Consider the following 22,380-nt stretch of genomic DNA (forward strand, 5'->3'; position numbering starts at 1 on the left):
CCCCGGCTCTGACCTCTCGCCCCACTGAAGGCCTCACCTAGGCAGGGCTGGGGGTGATTGGAGAAAGCGGGTGGGGCAGGGGTGGGTGGGAGATCTCCAGTCTAACTCACGTTGCAGGTGAGGATCCTGGACCCAGAGAGGGAAGGTGCCTTACCCAGGGTCACACGGCCTTTCCTGACTCCAGCCGGTTTCCCCAGATCGGGGTGGGAAGAGGCTGGCAGGGCCATTGAGGAAAGGCTGAGGGAAGGACAAGGGAAGAAGGGCTGAATAGTCAGGGGCACCTAAGCCGATCTCCCACCTGTGCCTCCCCGCACCTGGTGTCTTAGGGCCAGTTGGAATGTTAGCAGGAGATCCTGGTTCTTTGAAGGAAAGGATGACAGGGGCCCTCAGCTGGCGCTACTGCGGGGAACGGGCTCTGACACCATCATGGTCACAAGCGCCAGTTTTCTGATGAGGTCCTGTGGCACCCTCTGCTGGCCACAGAGCAGACCTGTGCTGGCAGGTGGGGCCCTACCCAGCTCTTCCCTCTGGGCCATGCCTGTGGTCAAAGACCCAGCCCCCCAGTGAGCTACCCAATGAGCCCCCCAATGAGTTGACCCACTCACCCCTATGAGGCACAGACCTGAGGGGCCTCCAGCAGAGAGGGACTATAGAATCAGCCCATCTGATGCTTGGGGTCAGCTTAGAGAAATGGGTACCTGGGCTTTGGCAGACAAAAGACCTGTGTTCCAATCCCTGCTCTGCACGACCTTGGCGATCATACCTGGCCTCTCTCTCTGAGTCAGTTTGCTCACCTGGGAAACAGGAATAGCATCAATTCCCACGTCGGAGAAGAGTCTTGGAGATTGAATACAGGGAAGCTGGAAAGCACTTAGCCCCATGCCAGACACAAGGCAGGCACAGTAAATGGCCCGGAAGAGAGATTTCCCGGAACTCGGTGGCTGGGGCAGACCTGGGGCGCTGACCCGTCTGCTGTGTTCACTTCCCGAGTACAGCTCCGCTGACCTTGCCTGTGGTTCAGGGGTCCTGGTGGGCCAGGGTGAAGAAGGGCTCCCGCGTTTAGAGCTAAAGATTCCGGGCCTGTTGCAGAATACAGAGACTTAGGCCAAAGAGGATGGAGGTGAACCATCCCAGGCAGACACTGGCCGTGCGTGCAAACTACAGATGCACAGTGGTCCCTGCCACGCTGAAGAGCCAGCGCTGGGCTATAGTGCATAGCAAAAGCCTTCACAGAGGACGTTGGATGTGACCAGCTCCCCCCCGACCCCTGCCGGCTGTTTTGAAGTGGGGAGAGTTATTGTCCAGCCTGTGCACTGGGGAGCTCAGCCGGAGGCCTGCGTGGAGGCCCGGTCATGCAGGACAGAGGTTGGAAGACGTTCTAGCTTTGGCGAGCAGAAGGGTGGGCAGGACTTCCCAGAAGATAGTGGAGACGGGGTGAGGGCAGCGGAAAAGACGGGGGCCGGGTGGGGCCAGGTCACCCCTCGCCCGGAAGCCTGTGTGGGAACTGCAGCCTGGCCCGAAGGCCACAGCTCTTGAGACCCGAGTGGGGAGGCTGGGCCGGGACAGGGTCTGTCAGGGCCCCGCGTTGCCCTCCAAAGCCTTCAGATGTGCTCAGAGGCGAGCAGCTGCCGCAGGCTCGTGGCTGTCACCTGTCACTGCTCGGCATTCAGAGCCCTGGCCGGGGCTTCATCTCGGGTTCAGCTCATGGCGACAGGAGCTGCCTTCCTTCCTCCCCTGAGCACCCCCACCCCCGACTTCACTGACCCAATAGGTGAGTCTTGACTCATCGTCTCCGCTTGACCTCCATTTGTCGCTGGCTGTCATCTCCAGCCCCATCTACCTCCTGTCCTTCCTGAGCTCACAGCCCGGCCCCACAGGTGTGGCATTTTCACGGGGAAGGTCAAAGAAGCTGAGGAGAAAGATGGGACGCTGCTGAGATAGTAGAGCAAACCCCGCAGTGTCCTGAAGCCACAGCCCCCGCGGGGCCTCTGGATGGGTTCCAGGCGCAGCCCTGCCCCCACCCACAGTCCCCGCCCCCCAAACCAAGGCCCACCCTCCGCCACGCCCTCTGGAGGAGTTAGACCCCAGGAGGCCGGGAGGAAGTGGCCCAGCCAGCAGGCACCAGAAAATAGGGCCAGAAGGGCCAGGCGGGACCTGGAGGGAGGGGACACCGGTGATGGCCAAGCAACCCCTTCCACCCATGGCCCTGCTGCACTGAGCTCCGAGCCAGCGGGGCCCCTGGCTGGTGGCAGATCTGGAATAGCTCCCCCCGCAGCCCCCTCAGGACTCAGACTCGGCTGGTGAGCCCTGTCTCGCTGGGCGCCTTTCCTGCACCGTGATCTGCGCTCTGGGACTTGGGCCCTTCCGTGAGTTCACGTGGCCTGTGGTGGCCGCCGGTGGTGGCAGGTCCTCCAAGCTCAGCGTGAGCTGCACGGCCGTCCCGGGCTTCCAGACCAACCAGGATGGACGCCTCGTTGACATCCTCGCAGGCCATGCTTCAAGGGCCGAGGGCCTCAGGCGAGTCAGGCCCTCTCCTCAGCGTTTCTTCTGTTTCTTCCTTCAGGGAGAACGAGGCATGCCGGGGATGCCGGGCAAACACGGAGCCAAGGTACGTGCCCCTCACCCCATCCCAGGCAGCCCCTGCCTGAGCCCCAGCTCTCTCTCCCAAGCCCTGGGACACCTCGGAGGCCCCACTCCTCCTGCCCATGTGCCGCTGTGAAGACGTGAAGGCGGGTACATATCTCCCCAGCCCTCTCCCCTTGCTGTGCCAGCCTGTTCTTCCCGTGAGCCGACACTCACCAGTGCCCTGAAGTGGCCAGGCCACCTCCTGGGCATCTCTGGGTCGTTACAAAGCTTCCCGGGTCACCCCAGCCCTGGCTGCAGTCCCACGCGGGGGGTAGGGACTCCCTAAAAATCACCTCCACTTGGGATTTACTGAGGGGTGCCTTTGGCAGCCTGTTTACCTCCAAGTGGTTGGTCCTGGGCTGATGTGGAAATGGGGTTCGCTCCCGGTTGCTCCCCAGTCCATGAGGGCACAGGCCCAGAGAGCTCTCTGTGAGAAGAACCCCACTTGCAGGCTCAGGGGTCAAATCAGCCACGTCCCATTCTCCCCTGCCGTGCGGCTCTCCCTTCCACCCTCCTTCCTTCCCATCTCCTCTTCCTCCTCCTTTCCTGTCCCACGGAAGCCCTCCCCACATTGCATCCCAGAGAGACCCCCATCTGGGTCCCCCTGGGCCCCCTGAGCAGGCGGCTGGGAAGCCTGGGGAGCTCACCGGCACAGAGCCTCCTCCTTCCTCGGGGCCTGGTCTCCCTGTGCCACACTCAGCCACCCACCCCTGCTGAGGGTCTGGACAGCGGGCAGAAGCCAGTGGTCTGGCTCCACATCCCCCTCAAGGGGAGGCCGGGAGGCGGGCCGCTCCCTCCGTGCCTGTCCCAACTGCAGAAAGTCACCACGCCTTCTCTTCTCTCTGCCAGGGGGCTCCCGGAATCACCGTGGCGGGGATGAAGGTCGGTGGAACGTTGTCGCTCAACACACAAGGGGCAGGATGGGGGGAAAGGGGAGAGGAAGACAGAATCGGGCCTTCAGGGACTCAGTGGGTTGGCCGCTGGACCAAGGAGGGGGCAGACAGGATTCAGAAACACTTCTCTTAAGGCCACATTTAGGCCCTTATGCACAACTTGAGCAAGAGAGGCTTAACTAAGCCTTGCAAAGTAAGTAGCGAAGGTTTACCAGCCTCAACTAAAGATCTCACCCCCCTGCCGGCGTGCAAGGGAACCCAGCGTTTTCCTTCGTCCCTCAGAATTCAGCAGCTGTGTGCTTGCCAAGCTTCAGAGCAGGGAACAGGAGACCTTCTCCCGAACCCCACCCGAGCCACCCGTTGGGTTGGTAGGCAGATGGTTGGGGACCCCCAAAGCACAAATGTGGATCTCCCGGCAGGTCCACTCACAGGGGGCACCTTGTCCAAAGCCAACGCCCGTTCCTTCCCCTCCCTCCACCTGGGGTGCCTCGCTGGCATTCACATTGCCACATCGCCACCGAGGGGAAGGGTACGGAATCGTCCGGGAGGCCTCCTTTGGCCTGGGACCTGAGGCCTAGGCAGAGGAAAGCCGTGGGCTGGCCAGATGCTTCACCTACCCCATGAGTACCTTTGCTTAATGGCTCCTACACTAGCTTGCTCGCTCTCTCTCTCTCTCCCTCATCTCTTTACCTGAGTCTTCTTTTTTTTTCCACACAGGGTGAGCCGGGGACCCCAGGAGCCAAGGTACTGATACAGAGGGAATGTTCTGGGCTGCACGGAGCATCAAGCATGGGGTGGAGGTGACAGTGGCTGCTGTTGTTATGCTCCTGGTCCCCCTGAGGCTGACCCGGAGCTGGGGACCTGGCTGAGTGGAGGACAGCCCACCCAGGAGGGGCCTGCTGGGCAGGATTGCCTCCCACTCCCTGCATTCTGGTCTGGGAAGCTCGGATAGCTTGCCTACACACCAGCTCCAGCAGGCAGTAACTATTGTCCCCTGTGCCTGCAGGGCTCTGTCTCTCTTGTCTGGGACTGTAAGAGACGTAACATGAAAAAAGCTTCCATGGTCAGATATGTTTGGGAAATACAGACGTAAAAAATAGTTCACAGGTTGCTTTACTGCAGGCCTTCTCAGAACCTTTAAGATGCCGTATGTGTGTTGGGAAGCTCTAAAACTGTAATTTCTGGTGCAGCGTTTTCCAAACTTTCTTTTGACTAGATCATCCTTTTTTTTAAGAGTAACATCTTATGGGACTAGTATTCTGGAAACACTGGTTTATGATCACTGTCCACCATACCCCTCACCACCCCCATCCTCTTATCAGTGACTTTCTCTTCTTACCCCAAAGGGAGACCCAGGAGCAGCAGGGAAGCCAGGGCCCCCAGGTTTGCCGGGGAAGAGGGGGCAGAGGGTAGGATATTGTGTCTTTGAGTGTGTGTCCCCTCCATCCTGGCCTCTGCTGGTCTCCCACTCCCTGCCCCGCCCCCATGGCTGGTGTGCTGCCTGCGGTGTGCTGGGGGGGTGCATGTGTCCCCAGAAAGAGGGAGTGCCGGGATGGCCCGGCAAAGCTTCAGAAATCCTGCACTCGGGAACACACCCTCCCTCCTTGAAAGTGTTGGTGACCCAGGAGGAAAGACCAGCAGAAGGAAGGCCTTCCCCCCCTTCCATCCCCCAGGACCTCGTGGGGCAGCACCTGTATCATTTCCCTTCAGACTCGGCCTGTGGCAGGGCAGACCCCAGTTAAGGCACATCCCAGGCACGGCCCAGGCAAAGCAGGACCTGCTGGGGCCCCAGGACTCCCTTCCCTCCCAGCACGTGGGCCCTTACCCGGCATTCCTCTCCTCCCTGGAGCAGCTTCAGGCTATTTTGTCACTCAGCTTCTATGCGCCGTCAGGTGGCAAGGGGAGGCCACCTGAAGACTTGGTGCCGCATCTTCTGTGGCTCCAGCGGCAAAAATCATCGAAACATCTGGCGAATTATGACCCCCGGGGCCCTCAGTGTGTATTATTATTACCTAGGAGAACCAGCAGCCACGGGGCTGTGGAGAATGCGCCCTCTAGCGTTGGCCTGCAGGGGTTCTTTTGGGGGTGCTCTCCCCGTAGGAGACACTCTGTGGGCGCCAAGTGCCGTCTCCATGGTGTAGAAGGCGGAGCTTCGGCGGACGCGGGGGCCCGACCTGGCTCTGTCACTGAGGCCGCGAGGGGTCCCGCATAGCCACGGTGCCGCTTCACCTGCGCAGCGAGAGCAGGGCCCTGTGACGCGTGTCATGGGAAGAGTTCTTCGTGGCGGAAGAAGATGCTTAGCGAGGGGTGTTAGTCTGCTAGAGCCGCCCTGACAAAGGACCACAGGCTATGTGGCTCAAACCACAGAAAGTCACTGTCCCGCAGTGCTGCAGCCCGGAAGTCTGAGATCGAGGAGTCAGCAGGGCTCACTGCTTCTGCAGGTCATGAAGGAGGGTCTGCTCTGTCCTTCCCTCCTTTCTGTTGGTTTGCCGGCAGCCTTGGTGTTCCCTGGCGTGGAGAATTATCACCCCGGTCTCTGCCTTATCCTGACATGGTGTTCTTCCTGTATGCATGTCCGTGTCCAAACTTCCCCTCTTGCAAGGACACCAGTCGTACGGATTAGGGGCCCACCTCACTCCAGTATGACTCTCCTAGCTTGGCTAATTGCATCTCTGATGGCACTATTTCCCAAGAGGGTCACGTTCTGAGATACTGGCAGTTGGAACGTCAACATACGAATTTGGGGAGGACGCGAGTCAACCCATAACAGGAAGCAAACTTCTCAAAATATGGTTAGATGGTTTTTGTCTTCCCTGGAGGCAGGGAGGAGGGAGGCAGAGACCAGGGAGCTCTGAATGCTGGACGTTTTAAAAAATGAAAAGAGCAGATTACTTAAAAGAGCTTCCCCGACTACCAGCCTTCTAAACCGTTCACCTGTCCCCAGGAGACCCCAAAAGGGGCTAAGTGCTCTTGGTCCCTGTCGCTTCGTGAATGATGAGGGCCCAGCCCGTATGGGAACAGGAGACCAGGGAGGCAGGCCGTCACCAGTATGAAGTGGCCCAAGGGAGGAGTCAGGTGCAGATGGGGGTCTGGCAGGAAATGGCCCACAGAGGGGGAGGGAAGCAGGACAGAGAAAGCCTCAGCTCCATGCTGGTGGGGCCGGTGCCTTCCCGGTTGTCCTGGAGAAGCAGGTCCTAACCCTGCACTGTCTGCATTTCCTCCACAGGGCGAAAAGGGGGCTGCAGGCTCCCCCGGGCTGCTCGGCCTCCTGGGGCAGAAGGTGGGTGTTGGCAAGCTCTGAGTGGTGGGCTCCGCGTAAAGGCCTTGGTGTTCATCCGCACCTGACCATTCACACGGGCCCCGGCACGGGAGGTGTCCCTCCCAGATTGGGGGAAAGCAACTGCAACGCAGCTAGCTTATTGTGTGGGGTACCACGTGGGAGGCCCTGATTGGTAAAACAAAACAAAACAAAACAAAAAACCGCCTATATTCAAAGACCAGTAGCTATGACCTTGTCAGATCTCTTTGCACCAGCTCTGAAAATGCGCCCCCTAGTACGTGAGATCCATCAGACTGTCCATTTAAAACAAAACAAAAGACTAGAGGTCAAATACGTTTGGGGAGAGCTGCGTAACACAGGCCCCTTGGGATGGCACGGGGCACCCTAGCCCGTCAGGGCCTCAGAGCACCCTGCAGGGAAGGAGCCTGCCCTGCTCCATTTCACTCTGCCTTTCCTGACATCCTTTGGCCACCAGACTCCTTTTTTCACATGCCAAATATTCCCCACCCGCTGAAGGAAGTGTCCATGGACACAGTCTGAGAAAGAGTCTAGACCCAAGTCACGATGGGTCTCCTGTTTTAGCTCCCTACCTGTTCCCCTGCTGTAGCTGGCTCCATTGTCTGCTCACATCCCACGGCCCATAAGACCAAGCCAGGCTTCTGAGGGCCTCTGGGCCCGGCCTGGACCGAGGGGTGGTCTGCTATCTCCACCCCGTGGAACCATGAGGAGGGAAAAGACAGGGATCAGCCACCAACTTCCAGAGCTAGACGGACACAGTGATGGTTAACTTACCTCCCATCCTCCCACCCTTCCACCCCCAGGGAGAAAAAGGCGACGCTGGCAACTCCTTTGGAGGGGGCAGAGGGGAGCCCGGCCCCCCAGGGCTACCTGGGCCCCCAGGCCCAAAGGTGAGTTTCCCTGTGGGATCAGCACTCAAGGGGGATGCTGTCTGTGGCCTTTATCTTCAGCCCATTCTTGGGGACCCTGTCCTGAACACCTTGCCCTCTCTCATGCTCCAGATGTGTGGGGTTTCCAGTGGATTCTACAAAGGCAATTTGGACCAAGGGCCTGATTCCAAGTGGTGACTATTTGACCATGCAAGGGAAACAGTCAAGAGGGCGGATAGATGGTCCCATTGATCCAAATGGCTATGATATAACTGAGTCAGGAACCGATGGCTACAGAACCTCAGGATAGACAGAAAGGCCCCTCACCCAGGCTCAGAATAAGTCAAGATCAGGGATCAGCTGGGCTCCACCACTGGGTGCTGGCACACGGGGTGGGGGGAAGGGGCTGGGGGCCAGCAGTGGGGTCATCTGCAAATGGGACAGCCCTCACCTTCCTTGCACTGGGTGGCAACGCAACGGTAAGATTGGGGTTTCCCAAAGCAGGTGCCTTTTGTGCTACTTGGTTTATACCAGTAGCATAGGGACATGGGGACGTTCTTTCTCTTGGCCTGTAAGGAAAGGACTCATGACACGATTTCAGACAACACACACATTCATCCCACCAACGTTTGTCAAGGGGTGGCTGTGAGCAGGGCCCTGCCTGGGCTGCAAGGCTGCAGAGAATCTGCCCTCCACTTGCTCACAGTCTAGCAGGAGAAACAAACCCACAATTCACACGGATATAGTGTAGGGGGTTGGGGGCAGAAGGAAGCCCATAGACAGGTGAGATGAAGTGGCAGAAAGGGTCTCGGGCCCACCCCCACATGCCCACCTGACTGTGGCTCGTGCCCTGTCATGATCACCAGCTTTGCCAAAGGTGGCCCTGCCACCTGGGCTCTGGGATCCCCGGGGCTGGAGTCTGTCCCCGTCTGTCCCACCGACCCCTCAAGGAGTGGATACCTGGCATGTCTTGGGTCTTGACCTGGGGTCAAGGATGTCTGGGGACTATCCCTGCATCCTGGGACAAAAAGGAGGAAAGATAGAAGGCTGCTCCCAAACCTATGTCCTCCTTCCAAGTCCAGGCAAAATGTTGACTAGGGGAAGTATGTCCAGTGGGCCTCCTCCCATCTCTCTCTGCACCTCCCCTCCTAGGCCTCCTGGCGCCCCTCCCTACATGCCCTGGGCCTTCTCGGTCCCCTCTGCCTCCCAGGCAGGACCTGATGAGTTGTGCCTTGCCAAGTGTCCCGGGTTCCAAAGTGACCTGCCCCCCTGCAGCCAGGGGCGGCCAGCAGTCCACATCTGGGGGCTGCCACAGAACTGGCCTGTGTGTGTTAATCAAGAAATAAGAAGGGCCCGGCAGGGCGGTATGGACCCCAGAAAGCCGTGCTGAACTCAGAGAAGGAAGGAAGTAGGCAGGGAAGGCTGCCAGGAGGAGGTGAGACCCAGTTTGGCAGAGATCCGAAGACACTCAACACCCAGAACGTCAACAGCAAGGCCCTCGTGTGGCCCCTTAGGCAGCCGGCCGAGCTGCCCTGCACACCCTCAGCCCGTGTCTCTCCTCTTCCCCAGGGAGAAGCTGGTGTTGATGGCCAGGCCGGCCCCCCAGGACGGCAAGGAGACAAGGTACAGAGGCCCCCAGTTCCGAGACAAGGGGCGGCTTGGGAGCTCAGGCCCCAGCTCAGAGAGAGAAAGAATCATGGCGGCCATTCCCACAGCTGGACCCCCAGGGCACAAGGCTGATGGGCCGTGACTCCTGGGGCCATCACTCCTGTAGGCTGGGGAGAGCCTTCCCCCGAGTCAGCAGTCATGCAAAGGCTGGCTCAGGGGTGCATGCTTGGGCCAGGGAGCCTCCCAGAGCCTCTGCTTCTGTGAGCTTACATGCGGCTGGTAAAGGTGGGGCTCCCACTCCTCTCCAGCTCCTTCCTGTGGGAGGGTCAGGTCGGTGCTGCCCCATCCCTCACAGGTGCTCAGCAACTGAAATGCTGTAGGGACAGGGGGGTAAGGGGCAGGTTACCCGCAGGTGGCAGTGACTCAACGCTCCATGAGCTGGCCCACTGCAGGGTCACCAGGAGCTGAGTTCTATTAAAGGGCCTGTTGTCCCTTTATCTTTACTTTGTATCTTGACTTTTGAAATTTGTCTTGAATGTTAACGTTGTCCCAGAACAGTTGGAAGTGTGGTTTGTTTTCATTTCTTCCCCCATAGCCCTGTCCTCTGTCCAGCAGGAGCAACCCCCACCCCACCCACCAGGGAGGTTGAGTGTTCCCCTTACGCTGAACTCCCTTTTTCCATCCTGCAGTTTGGGGCTTTCACACTCAGGCCTCTGGAAGAACCCACGGTCCTTCCGTGGCAATTACGACCGCCCAGGCCATTGGCGAAAAGTTACTGAGCTCTTGCTGCTTGAGCTGACTGGAAATACAGCGAAGCAAAGGGCCTGGTCCCTGCACCCAAGGAGGTGGCTGACTTAGGGGCTGGGGAGAGGTGGCCAGGCAGACAGGTGGAGTCCCTAACAACTAACACAGGACAGAAAGAATGTCCTTCCAGTGAAAAGCAGCGGAGCCCAGAGGCGCTGGGAGGCACAGAAGAGGGCCCTCGGGTGGAGACGCTTCCTGGAGGGGTAGAGCCGGCACTTTAATGCACAGGGGCGTTTTGCAGCCTCTTGGCCTGAGCTGAGATGAGCCTCCCGGCCCCTCCACGGACCCTTACGATGGCCCCCAGCTTCTCTCTTACCCAGCCCTGACTGCGTCTCACTCCAACTTTGTCGTATGACAGGGTGAGCCCGGAGCAGCCGGAGAACAGGGACCGGCTGGCCCCAAGGTACGTGCGTCTCTCGCCCAGAGTCCCAGTGCGACGTCTCACTTCCCTGGGCTCACCGCACGAGGTGGCTGGACTCTGGGTCTTGACGGAGAGGGAGGGAAAGATTGTGGCGGGAGGTTCGCGACCGCAGCCGTGACTGGACTCGGTCTTCTCCAGGCCTGGCTAGTCCCCAGCTGTCGCACGGAGTCTTCTGTGTCCGTCGTGGAACCTCTGGGCACCCTGCCTCAGTGTTGGGGACCCGCTGACAAGCTCCCCATCCTGCTGCTCTAGATACACCCGTGTGCAGCCAGGCATCACCCGTGTTGGCTACAATCCCGTCTAACAGCGGGCAGCGGTTGCTGGGCCCGGGCCGGGGGTGAGACCACGTTTGTCTTGCAGGGCAGCAAGGGGGAACCAGGCAAAGAAATGGTGGACTACAATGGGAACATCAACGAGGCTCTCCAGGTGAGTGGGGGCTAACCCAGACTCTAGAGATGTGGAGATGCCCGGGGGCCTCCAAGGCTCTGCACCACGGCCCTGATGAGGGAGCGCCCCAGCACCCCAGTTAGTGTCCTTGAGGCCAGGCTAATGGGCAGAGCTTCCAGAAGAGAGGCCCCCTTGCTCTGTCTCCCTTGGCCTCTGCCTGCAGCCTCCAGGAAAATGCCCCTCCCTCGTTTGGCAGCCGGGAGGCCCAGCCCTTGGTGTGGCCCGGCTGGCGGGTTATCCTGGCTCTGGGGAACTGAGAGCCGTAACCGGAGCATCCTGGCACCCTGTGGGATGTTGACCTATCCAGGGTTCTGGAGCCCCGTTTCTTCAATAGCCCTTTCACATGGTAGAATCTGTCTTTCTGAAACATATCTCCTTTGCGTGTCTGTTTAATCACGTTTCAAGTTCATATGGTACCCACCCTTTGAAGCAGGGTATTGCCATGAATGGCTAGAGCGTGCTCGTTGGGAGTTGTGGGGGAGGGGTGCCCTGCATGTTGTAGGGTGATTAACCACTAGATGCCGGTAGCACCCCTCCCCCAGTTGTGACAACCAAAATATGTCTCCAGACATTCCCAAAAGTCCCCTGGGGGCCAAACCTCACCCCCGGGGTTGAGAACCACCGCTCAAAAGAAAGTACCTCTGTGAATCCATCTGGAAGGTGTATAATCCTGACTTCATGCCAACGCTGTCCCTCTGATTTCTTGAGTGGCTCCATATCGTCCTATACGGTTCCATATCTTGAGTGGCTCCCTTGTTTACGAGGAAGTATGTCGGAGGCTGGAAATCTGGGCTCGGGGGGAAGAGGAAAGAACAAGGGAGAGTCCCAGTTGGTGATTAGAGAGAATAAGAGATGTGCTGTGCCCTCCTGCTTTGGCAAAGTGAAGGGAAGTCTGCGGTCCATTTCGGGACTTGACTGAGTTTGTTGGGGGACAGTGTCAGAGCAGCATTTGGTGAGGTGTAGGGACTTGTCTGCCCAGTGCGAGAGGTGGGGTGGTGTGGGTTGGGAAGCATGGGGCCCACCAGCAGGGCCTACCCCTACTGTGCTCCTAAGGGGAGGCCCAGCTCCCTCGTTGCCTGGGCCAGGGGGTGCCTCCAGGTGGCTCTGGACTTGTTCTTCAACTGATTGCATGGCTTTGGTTTTCAGGAGATCCGAACGCTGGCCTTGATGGTAAGTCTTCCCCTTTCTGTTGGGTACAGGGCTGAGGGCTGGGGGCTGGGGGCCAGGGGAGGGCAAGGACTTGAGGTCTAGCTTCCAGAAAGCAGGTGCTAGGCATCTGGATTTGGACCGACCGTGAAGTGCTGGGGCAGAGGGTGAGGGGAGGCCGAGCAGGGGGGTCTCAGGAGCCTCCCTGACCCGGGGTCCCAATTGTCCTCTGGACAGCCGATTCCACTGCGTGCTCCTATGCTTCTCCATAAAGCTGTGTCAAGGAGATGGAGGTAGAGAGGAGGCTGCTCTTTTTTAAGTTTATTTATTTATTTTGAGAGAGAGAGAGAGTGCGAGCAGGGGAGGGGCAGAGAGAGAGGGAGAGAGAATCCCAAGCAGGCTCCACACTGTCAGTGCAGAGCCCGACTCGGGGCTCGATCTTACGAACCGCGAGATCATGACCTGAGCCGAGATCAAGAGTCTGACGCTTAACCGACTGAGCCACCCAGGTGCCCCAAGGAGGATGCTTTTAGGCTTCTCGTTTTTCTCAACCTTCAGCCAATAAAATCCATAACCCTAAAAAATCAGTAGCAACTCAACCTCCGCATTTTCACCTTCCCTAGGAATCAATTTCATTTTCTGCACTCAGAAAGCCAGAGAATTCCAAGCCCAGGTTTTATTTGTGCACCTACCAGTGACAGGCCTGTGTATTTTTGTGGTGAACATTTATGGTTAACACAACCACCCCGAGGTTTAAGTTCCATGTGGAGAGAAGAAAGGAGATCACAAAGTTCTCCAACTGTTGGGATTTCATTTCACTTACTATTTTTCACGGCCACGTGCCACAGAAGGCTTAGGGGGTGTACAGATCCAGAATCAAGCACCAGGCACGGCATCCCCTGACCCCGGAGGTGGGTATTAACATCACACGATTCTGGAATCGATGAGCTTCGTTTGGGAACATTAACAAAAATTATTTGAACTTTCATGGAATTCTTGGTTCTTTTAAAATCAACCTCAAAGTATGAGTTACACACAATAAAACGTACCCACTTTTGGGTAAAGTTGGCTAAGCTTTGACGAATGCACATACCCACGTATCCTCCACCCCAGTCACTCCAGAAAGTTCTTTTATGTGCCTCAGGCGTCAATCCCACACCGACCCTCAGCCCCGGGGCACCACGGATCTGCTTTCTGTCACAGTAGATTACACCTGCCTTTCTTGGAGTGTCATTTGAATGGAATCACACTGTATTCTCGTCTGTGTCTGGCTTCTTTTACTCAGCATAATGTGTCTGGGTTTCATCCGTGGCCTGGCAGGAACCAGTGCCTGCTTCCTTTTTTACTGCTAAGTAATATTTCATTGTATGGGCATCTCAGACCTTCACCTGCTGATGGCTATTTAGACTGTTTCCTGGAGGCATTTTTAAGGCCCCGTCAGGAGAGGTCAGAATCATGTTCTTGGAGCCCAGGAGCCCCCAGGGGTGTTCAGAGGGAGAGGCTGTTAGGCGTGGCTCTAGGTCGGTGGGTTTGGGGAGCATCACTCTAATCCAGACGCACTCGGGGCTCATCTGCCTTACACAGTGGGAACCCCATACTGTTTCCTTTGCGAAAAGGATGAAATGTTTGAAAATGATTGATCTCCGGAAACCAGCCTCCACACACACCCCTCTGGCAACAGGCCACCCCTCCTTGGTTGGAAAGTTCCTCCACGGGTCTTTCTTTTCTTTCCTAGGGGCCCCCTGGTCTTCCCGGGCAAATCGGCCCACCCGGAGCCCCGGGGATCCCAGGCCAGAAGGTAACACTTGTCTTGACAAGGGCGGGGCGACGGGCCCCGCAGAGGCACTGCGTGTGTCCCTGAGTGCGGAAGCCAGTGGGTGACCCTCTAGTGTTCCCTGCAGAGCCACCATGGCGACTTGGCCTGTGACTCCTCCCGCGGCTCCCAGACGCCCCAGGCCCTACCTTGCCCACATCGCAGCCACCCCCAGACTGGCCACCTCGGCTCTGCTGCCTGACTTGGGCTGCTGTAATCCACAGGCTCCTTTGATGTGGTGGAGCCTGGGTCTAGACAAGCCATGCTCCAGGCAAAACCACGTGGGGACCCCCAACCCACCCATCAGGCGACGTGGCACTTAAGCTCCTCCCCGATCTCCCTCCTCCCTCACTCCCTGCCTTTGCTCTTTTATATTCTGCCCCACCCCTGTGATTTTCTCAGAAGACCCTGCACGTTTGCCCCTCTGTCCTCTGCTCATGAGGGCCCCTGCCCTGAAGCTCCTTCCCCTCTTCCCCTACCTTTCCCACTCCTCATAGTGTGAGCCCAACTCAAAGGCCACCTCCTCCTTGAAGCCTCCCCTGATCTACCAGGCAGAATTCACTGCCCTTTCCTCTCTGCTCCCCTCATAGCCTCATTTTGCCTTGGAGACATGGCTCGTTGTTTACTGGCCTCAAAGACAGAGACTAGGCCTCCTTTATCTCCCTCCCTGACCTAAAGAAGAGGCTTGGGTTGACGTGAAGATACAGGGAGCTCCCCCTGGGGCAGGCGGGACAGGAGGGCTGGGTTGGGGGACACTGGGAGACAACAGCCCCCCAGGGAGTACCCAGGGCCCTCAGTGGCAGCACGCAAGGTTGTGGCCAAAATGTGGCCTGTGGGGCCAGGAGGCCCGGACTCGGACCTAGCTCCACTCTGCACAGATCGCAGGCCTTGGGCACACACCTCCGCCCTGGGGTCCTCACCTGGAAATGGAGGCAGTGCAAGTACATACCTCCGGGGGACCCTGGCACATGGGAAGCGCCCCATAAATGACAGTTATCATTCGTCTCTGCTCTGAGAGTGACCTTTAGTTGTCCTGGCCACAGGGGGAGATTGGACTTCCAGGCCCTCCAGGACACGATGGGGAAAAGGTAAGAACAGACACTCCCAGACAAGCCTCCGAAGATGGACCTTGACCTGGGCTGGCAGGGGGACCGGGAGGGGGGACAGAAGGCTCTGGAAGAAGCCCAGGTGTGAGCCTTGTGGGGAAGAGAGTAGGGGAGGTGGGGGCCAACCCTACGCAAGCCTGAGCCCCACACTGCCGGCCCCAGAGGAGCCAGGAAGACCCGGCTGGGCTGGGCTGGAAGTTTCTAGAATTCCCAGGGAAAGTGGACAGGCTCTTCACCTGGGCCAGTCAAGCACTGAAGAGCCACATCCTTTGGACCTCCCGTTCTTTCCTGTTCTCTCTCTCTCTCTTCTCCATTAGTGTATATAATAAGTATTGCTGATATTTTCTAAAGGGACCTCGAGGCAAACCAGGCGACATGGGCCCTCCCGGTCCCCAAGGCCCCCCAGGAAAGGCTGGGCCCACAGGAATGAAGGGTGAAGACGGACACGTGGGGAGCCCGGGAGAAAAGGGGGAGAAAGGGGAGACGGGGCAAGCAGGCCCACCGGTGAGTGCTGGGCCGGCCGGGACCCTACCTTGTGACACGTGTATGCCTGCACAGTGTGCCACCCCAGCAGGGCTTCCTCAGGGTCCCCACCGCGGCCTGGGCTGGAGACCTGCAGCCAGGAAGTGGGGGCAGGAGACTCAGCTGGGTTTCCCTTCAAGCCCCCCTTTTCTTTTATGAAGGCCGGTTTCCTATCTCAGGAGAACTGGTCCTGTTCTGTCATCTCCTGTGTCCTCGGGAAAGTTGCGGAGCCTTGCAGAACCTGTTCTGTCATCTCTAAAATGGGGATAAGAATGCTTCCCCTGGACCCTTCACTGGGTTGTTGGGAAGGCGATGAAGTCGTAGGTGTAAATGTGCCTCTTTGGAAAGTATGCGGAAGCCTGATACCCCGGAGAGGCTGCAGGTACAAAGAAAGGACCGTACCCAGTCCAGCCAGGCTGCCGACTTGACCTGGGAGCCTTCTCTGGGCCTCAGTGGTTTTTATCTGTGAAATGGGCACCATCCTAGACACCTGCCCTTGGAGGAAGGGAGCCATGTGTGCATGCCACGGTTGGTCGCAGAGGCCCACTTGATGACCTTCCTCTTGACTAACAGAAATCTTTGTCGATCTGTAGGGTCTAGACGGCCCAACTGGGGAGAAAGGAGAACCAGGTGGCCAAGGGAGACCCGGAACAACAGGATTGCCCGGCCCGATTGGGCTCCCGGGATTTACAGTAAGGCGAGAGGGCAGGGTATCAAGGTTGTCAGCAGGCAGCTGTGGACGAGGGCATGCGAGCAGGGGCGCCCTCGCTGTGGTCACCAGCCCAGCCGATGCCCGGCGCTATAACGACGCTGCATTAACCCCCGCCCGCCTGGCTGGCCTCAGTGCGGGGCGGGCGTGTTCTCTTGATGAGCAGCTACTCCGTGCAGGGTACTGACTGGAGGGTGAACAGTGGTTCCCACTTCCTCCGCTCACGGCACGGTGGCCCCTGCCTTCAGGCACCAGCCTGGTTCAAAGGCGCTAGAATCTTAGACTCAGAATTCTCCTCTTAGAAGTATAAAGAACCTCAGAGGTCAACCCGCCCCACCTCTGACCCAGCGCAGGAGTCCCTCAGGAGCCACGAACTGGGGCTGCCCCACCCAGATGGGACAGGGGGACAGCTCACGGCCTCCTGACGTGTCCCCTCCAGTGTGGAGCGGGGGACCTGCTCCTGGATGTGGTGTGGGAGCTTCCTCGTCGCCCTCCCACCACGGGCCCTTGCTCTGTTCCCAGAGCCATATTCATTTCTGCAGCTGCGTTGCAAATCACAAGTTCAGCCACTTAAGACAGCGCACCTGTGACCTCAGAGTATCTGTGGGTCAGGCGTTTAGGCCACCGGGTCTTCTGCCCGGGGCCTCACGAGGCTGCGGTCAGGCTATCGGTCTCTGTTCTCACCCAGGTCCTCATCCAAGCTCTCTGCTGTTGGCATGATCCATGCCATAGTAGGACCACGTGCCTTGCCATAGTAGGGCTGCGTCCCTCAGCTACTCCAGGCTGCCAATGCGGGCTGTTCCCCATGACAGACAGTTCACATTAGAGCAGCTTGCTTCTTCAAGGTCAGGGCCGGCAGGAGTCTCTCAGTGCCTGCTTCCAACAGAGTTAGTTGTGTGTGTGTGTGTGTGTGTGTGTGTGTGTGTGTGTGTGTAACATATTTCTAACATAACCTTAACATGTGTATGTTATAGTTTGTACCGTGAACTTGTAACATAACCACAGGAGGGACATCCCATCACCTTTGCCAGGTGCCATATTCTGTTGGTTAGAAACAGGTCTCGGGTCACTGTAGGGTCTGTGCACGGCAGGATCCACGCACAGTATCGGCCTCTCCTCCCGTGGGATGGAACCACAGAGTCTTTTTTTTTTCTTGATGTTTATTTTTGAGGGACAGAGCATGAGCAGGGGAGGGGCAGAGAATCCCAACGTGGGGCTCGAACCCACAGACCGTGAGATTGTGACCTGAGTCCAAGTCCGACGCTCGACCGACTGAGCCACCCAGGCGCCCCATGGGACCGCAGAGTCTTGAAGACCGCGATCTCAGGGCCCTTGCCGGGGCATCGTCCATCAGGCTGACTGCCTCCTCAGCCTCCGAGATGTCCCCCGGTCACACCTGGGCCTAGTCTAGTGCTGGTTGGTTTGTCACACATTTGAGGGTATTCCTGTGCCAGCCTCCCTGAGGGCCGGCATCCACACCGTGGTGTTTTGTGCCCACAGGGGGAGAAAGGAGAGCCCGGGGAGAAGGGAGACCCAGGAGTGGAGGTAGGTTGTACCTGCCCTACCTTCTGTGTCACGGGGGTGGGGGGGGTTGACAGGGGTCTCATCACACCACAGCCCCTCCAGGGTTCCTGTGCTCTAGAAAGAAACCCACAATTGCCCGGCACAGGGACCGAGGAAGAAGCTGAACATTCACTGAACATAGAGGTTCGGCCTCAGAGCCCCGGTTCACGGTCTCCCCCTTGGTGTTCACAGAGCACCCGCCATACTTCGTTCCCGGTGCTAGAGTCTGGAGGTAGGAAAAGAAACAGAATCATCTCTATGCAGCCAGCAGTCCCAGCAGCAAGCATACAATGGTTAGCAGCTCAAGGAGTTAGGTGAGCATCCTAGAAGACGGGGCATTTGAGCAGGGTCTTGAAGACTTTGTAGGAGTTTGCCTAGAAGCTCCGGAAGCAGGCTTTCCAGAGAGACGCGTTATTCTCTGAGAGATGTCTGGTGAAGGGAGGAGGACACAACAGTGGAGAGGAACTCAGGATGGAAGTCAGATTTTCACAAGATGAGAGGGATTCGGGCCTATTTGTAGGCTCAGGGAAAGAGCCAGGGAAGCAGCAGAGCTCAGTGGTATGTGAGGGAGAGGACGTTTGGTGGGTGGGCCTAGGCCACCCAGCCAGAGCCAAGGAAGAGACCACCAAGGCTTCCCAGCCCCCAGAGAGGTCCCCTGCCCCTGGTCACCTTCAGTGTCACCAAGGCCCAGCCTCACTTAGGGAGACAAACCTGATGATATGATATGGTTACCGAGGTAGACGTGCATGGTCTCCTAATGGAATGCTCCGAAATGCGGGAAAAGCACCACACATAGAAATGTTCCTTCCAGAAGTATTTAAAGTACAAATTGGAAACAGGCTACATTTCTAACAAGAAGGAAATGATTCAATAACTTATGGTTGATAATACTACTGGTAATAAGGGTCCCCATGTTTGAGAATGTTTGTGCCAAGCACTGTTCCGAACCCCAGCTGGGGAGGAACTCATTCCGTGCCGTGCAGTCGCCATGAAAAGGACGCTTGTGGGGAACGTACTCAAAAAATAGAAAAATTTTTTCTATATAAATGAAAAACCAGCAGAGAATCAAATTATATATATATATATATATTTATGATAATCATCATAAATATATATATATATCATGTATATGTATCATATATATAATCATATATATATAATTAATGATAATCATCATTAAGTACGGACGTATTCAAATACATTTTACGCCGCATCAAAAAAGCGTGGAAGGAAATAAGGCAAAATATTAGTATTCAGATGTTTATTCTTTTTCGTTCTTTCAATCCCTTGTAATTTACAAAGGATTTTAATGGGTCTGTTATTAATTATTTTATTTTCCAAATTATCATACGGTAAAATCGACGTCTGTATAGTTCGTGAATTTTATTCAATACATAGGTTTGGGTAGCTCCGACCACAATCAGGATACGTGAACTACTTATTTATAATAAGAAAAAAAGCAGTAAACTTTTTCACAAAAGAAAATCGAGTTTCCAGAGGTTGAGCCGAGAAGTCCACAGACCCAAGAGACATTAGAGGTACCAGTTCTGCCCGGTGTAGGGAGCTCCTCTCCGATGGCCTGGCAGAGAGGTCACACCCCGGCCACACTCCGTGGGATTCTAACCCTGGGAAGGCGAGAAGAGCTTCAAAGTTGAAATGGGGTGAGCAGCTCAGAAAGGAGCAGGCAGGACTTCCCCTTGCCTCCTGGGTGACTGACTGTGGGCAAATGGATGTCCATTCTGATCAGAAACAGAATCTGCAATGAACAGCATCCTCCACAGAGAGAGAGAGAGAGACCCCCTGGGTCCCTCCCCCTTCCCTGCCCAGTGTGAATCTGTTCTACTTCACTGTGCCTTCAAGGGAAGCAGAGACCAGCGGTCTCTCTTACAGACCCGAGGAGACTTGAGGGACATTTTTCCAAAACTGCTCAGCGGCCCCCCCATTCCACATAACCCATCTCTGCTCCTTGAAGCCAAAGATCTCAAATTCAAATGCCTGCAAGGACCAGGCATGCAACAAATGAAGGTAAAGGTCGAGGTCAAAGACAATAGGGGATGGTGGGGACTGGGGTCGTTGGAAGATCTCATGCCCCAGAGGGGAAACCTCTTATTCAGCTCTAGACAATTGTTGCCATGCATGAACAAGAGTCTTAGTGCTGCCGGATGGTTTTTTTTTCTTTCTTTCTCTCTCTTTTTTTTTTTTTTTCAAGAAAATCTGGAAGTCTAGACGTTTCGACAGCATTTCCTGGCAATGTTTGGGTTGTTGTTTTGTTTTTTGTTTTTTTTTTAAATATTGTACAGGTTAATCAATTGCTGTGAGTTTCTGCCCTGTTCTAAGCCTTCTTTTGGGAGACAACATGCTGGGCAGTTCTGTCTTCCTCTGGCTTTGCAGTCAGTCCCCAGCTGGACCCTGAGCCATGTCAGAAGGAGAGGCCGCTTGGAGCGTAACAGGCAGTGGGCTAACCATCTCCCTTTGGATTCTAGGTTCCTGGGCCCCCAGGGCCAGAGGGGCCTCCCGGACCTCCGGTAAGTTTGGAGGGCTTGTCAGTGTTTCAGTCCACTCTAACCGGGTCCCTGACGTCCCCTCGCCGCAGCAGTCACTGGGGTCAACCTCAGAGGCCTCAGGTCACCGTCACGGCCTCCTCCCAGGGTGGGATTTTCTCAACCGCAAACCCCTCCCTACTCCTTTTCCTTCCCTTGCTAAACAGGCACCACCTCAGTGACACCAAGGAACCTGGGTGTTGCCGGGTTTCCCGGAAATAGTTGAGTGGCCGGGCGGCCTTGGGGTCTGGTCCCACGGCCCTGCAGGAGTCCCTCTGTCACTAAGCTCTGCCCTTCGCCATCAGGCGTCTGCTCTCCTGCTTCCTCTTTCTGCTATCTGGCCAGCAAAATGATCTAGATTAATAGAGACAGTGATTTAAGACCAGCCCCAGTGGATCGGCCTTTCCATGGTTACAGGTGATAAGATGAGGCCTTTATAAGGTCCCCAAGCATCCTCAACCAACAGATGCTGGTCCTTCCTCTGTGGGGTTCACAGTCCCCAGGGCACTGTGTCACCCATTGTCACCGGCAGAAGTAAGAGTAGTAATGATGAGAGTAGCCAACATTTCTTGAGACTTATTGTGTGCCAAACACTGCTCCAAACACTTTGCATATGTTAATTTATTCCACTTTTGCTGTGTTCCTTCCAAATCTTCCCTTCGTGAGACTCTAGGTCAGCTGTGGGGGTTACAGAGAGACTGTCAGTCCCTGGCTGGGGAGCCTGGATCAGACCCCACCCCAGGGAGGCCCAAGCACAAACCCCTTTAGCATCCCCTCTGCTTCCCCTGGGCAGGGACCCCAGGCCCTTGCTCTTTTGTGGTCCAACTTGTGGACAAGGTATTTTTGACTTAACCAGAAATGCAGTTCTGAGACACCCCTGTTTTGCTTCCAAATGCAGGGACTCCAAGGTGTTCCTGGACCAAAGGTAAGAAGAGGTCACGTGACAAGTGCTGGAGCAGGGGAAGGGGCGGGGGGTGCCGGTGAGGGCTGCAAAGGAAGAAAGTCCTTCAGAGACAGGTGGCCCAGCTGACCCCCTCCCTAAATGGAATCGCGTGGCCCTCTAGCCAGTGGCTACAATCAGGACAGAATGAAGTCCTACAGTCCTTTTCACATCCATCATTGACACTGGGCAGGCTTTGGATTTAGAATTTTCCCATCCATTAATCCACCCAGTGAGTGACAGGGTAGATTCCTAGCAGATGATGAAATCCCTTTCCGTGTGACCCACCCCAGATCCTTCACTCTCCTTGAAGTTTGGGTGGGAGACAGAGAGGGGTGTAGTGTGGGCCCCCTCCCCGGGTCCAAACCCACTGGTCTCTAGCCTGGAGGTCTCCCAGGCTCCCCACTTAAAAGCATTCCAACTGGGTAAGAGGGGCTGGGCGCTGATGGCCTACTGGCCCTTACTTCCTGCCCCAGTATACTTCAGGGGACTGTTGGGCAATTTCTTGTCCCAGTTAGTTCGCAAGCCTCGGGGTTCCCATGCTGGCATTTCAGGCACCTGCCAGTGTCTGGAGGGCCCCACTTTTGCTGCTATACAAGTGGTCACTTAGGCCCAAGCCCCACCTGGAATTGCCCTGTGGGCTTGTGTCCACTCCACCCCCTTTTCTTAGGGGGACCTCCCAGTCACCACAGGCATACTGAGGACTCGAACTGAGGGAGAGTCAGGCTAGGAATTCAAGGACTCCTGGAGTCTCCAGCCTGCCATCCCTGGGCCAGCCACCTCCACCGCCTCCCTCCTTCATCCTCTACCTGCCCTCATGTCCCCAACCCACCCCACCCTCCAGGATCCCAGAACGCAAGACTGAGGTGGCTGAGACGTGCCCCATCTGTGATCTTCCCCCCTCCCTTTCCTTCAGGGGGAAGCGGGACTGGATGGAGCAAAAGGAGAGAAGGGTGTCCAGGGAGAGAAAGGAGACCGAGGGCCGCTGGGATTACCCGTAAGTATCTCAGAGCCAGCAGCACCGTGAGGAGCCCAGCCGGGTGGTCCTGAGGAGGCCGGGTGGTGTACGGGACCCC

At 56.7% G+C, this 22,380-nt stretch overlaps 1 protein-coding gene across 1 annotated transcript in view; it reads left to right on the forward strand.

Moving 5' to 3' along the window:
* The window catches only part of COL13A1 (collagen type XIII alpha 1 chain), an 80,086-nt gene that overhangs the window by 37,915 nt on the left and 19,791 nt on the right, over positions 1-22,380 (forward strand). The window contains exons 15-31 of the mRNA XM_086679884.1: positions 2,564-2,608; positions 3,475-3,507; positions 4,236-4,262; positions 6,745-6,798; positions 7,620-7,706; positions 9,255-9,308; positions 10,456-10,500; positions 10,879-10,944; positions 12,112-12,135; positions 13,847-13,909; positions 14,968-15,012; positions 15,382-15,534; positions 16,146-16,244; positions 17,762-17,806; positions 20,308-20,349; positions 21,263-21,289; positions 22,221-22,301. Of these exons, the coding sequence (XP_086536010.1) occupies positions 2,564-2,608; positions 3,475-3,507; positions 4,236-4,262; positions 6,745-6,798; positions 7,620-7,706; positions 9,255-9,308; positions 10,456-10,500; positions 10,879-10,944; positions 12,112-12,135; positions 13,847-13,909; positions 14,968-15,012; positions 15,382-15,534; positions 16,146-16,244; positions 17,762-17,806; positions 20,308-20,349; positions 21,263-21,289; positions 22,221-22,301 (990 nt within the window). The remainder of the gene's footprint in view (positions 1-2,563; positions 2,609-3,474; positions 3,508-4,235; positions 4,263-6,744; positions 6,799-7,619; positions 7,707-9,254; positions 9,309-10,455; positions 10,501-10,878; positions 10,945-12,111; positions 12,136-13,846; positions 13,910-14,967; positions 15,013-15,381; positions 15,535-16,145; positions 16,245-17,761; positions 17,807-20,307; positions 20,350-21,262; positions 21,290-22,220; positions 22,302-22,380) is intronic.

Source organism: Puma concolor, chromosome D2 (assembly GCF_028749965.1).
Source record: "Puma concolor isolate L17-30 chromosome D2, mPumCon1.1.hap2, whole genome shotgun sequence".
Classification (NCBI taxonomy): Eukaryota; Metazoa; Chordata; class Mammalia; order Carnivora; family Felidae; genus Puma; species Puma concolor.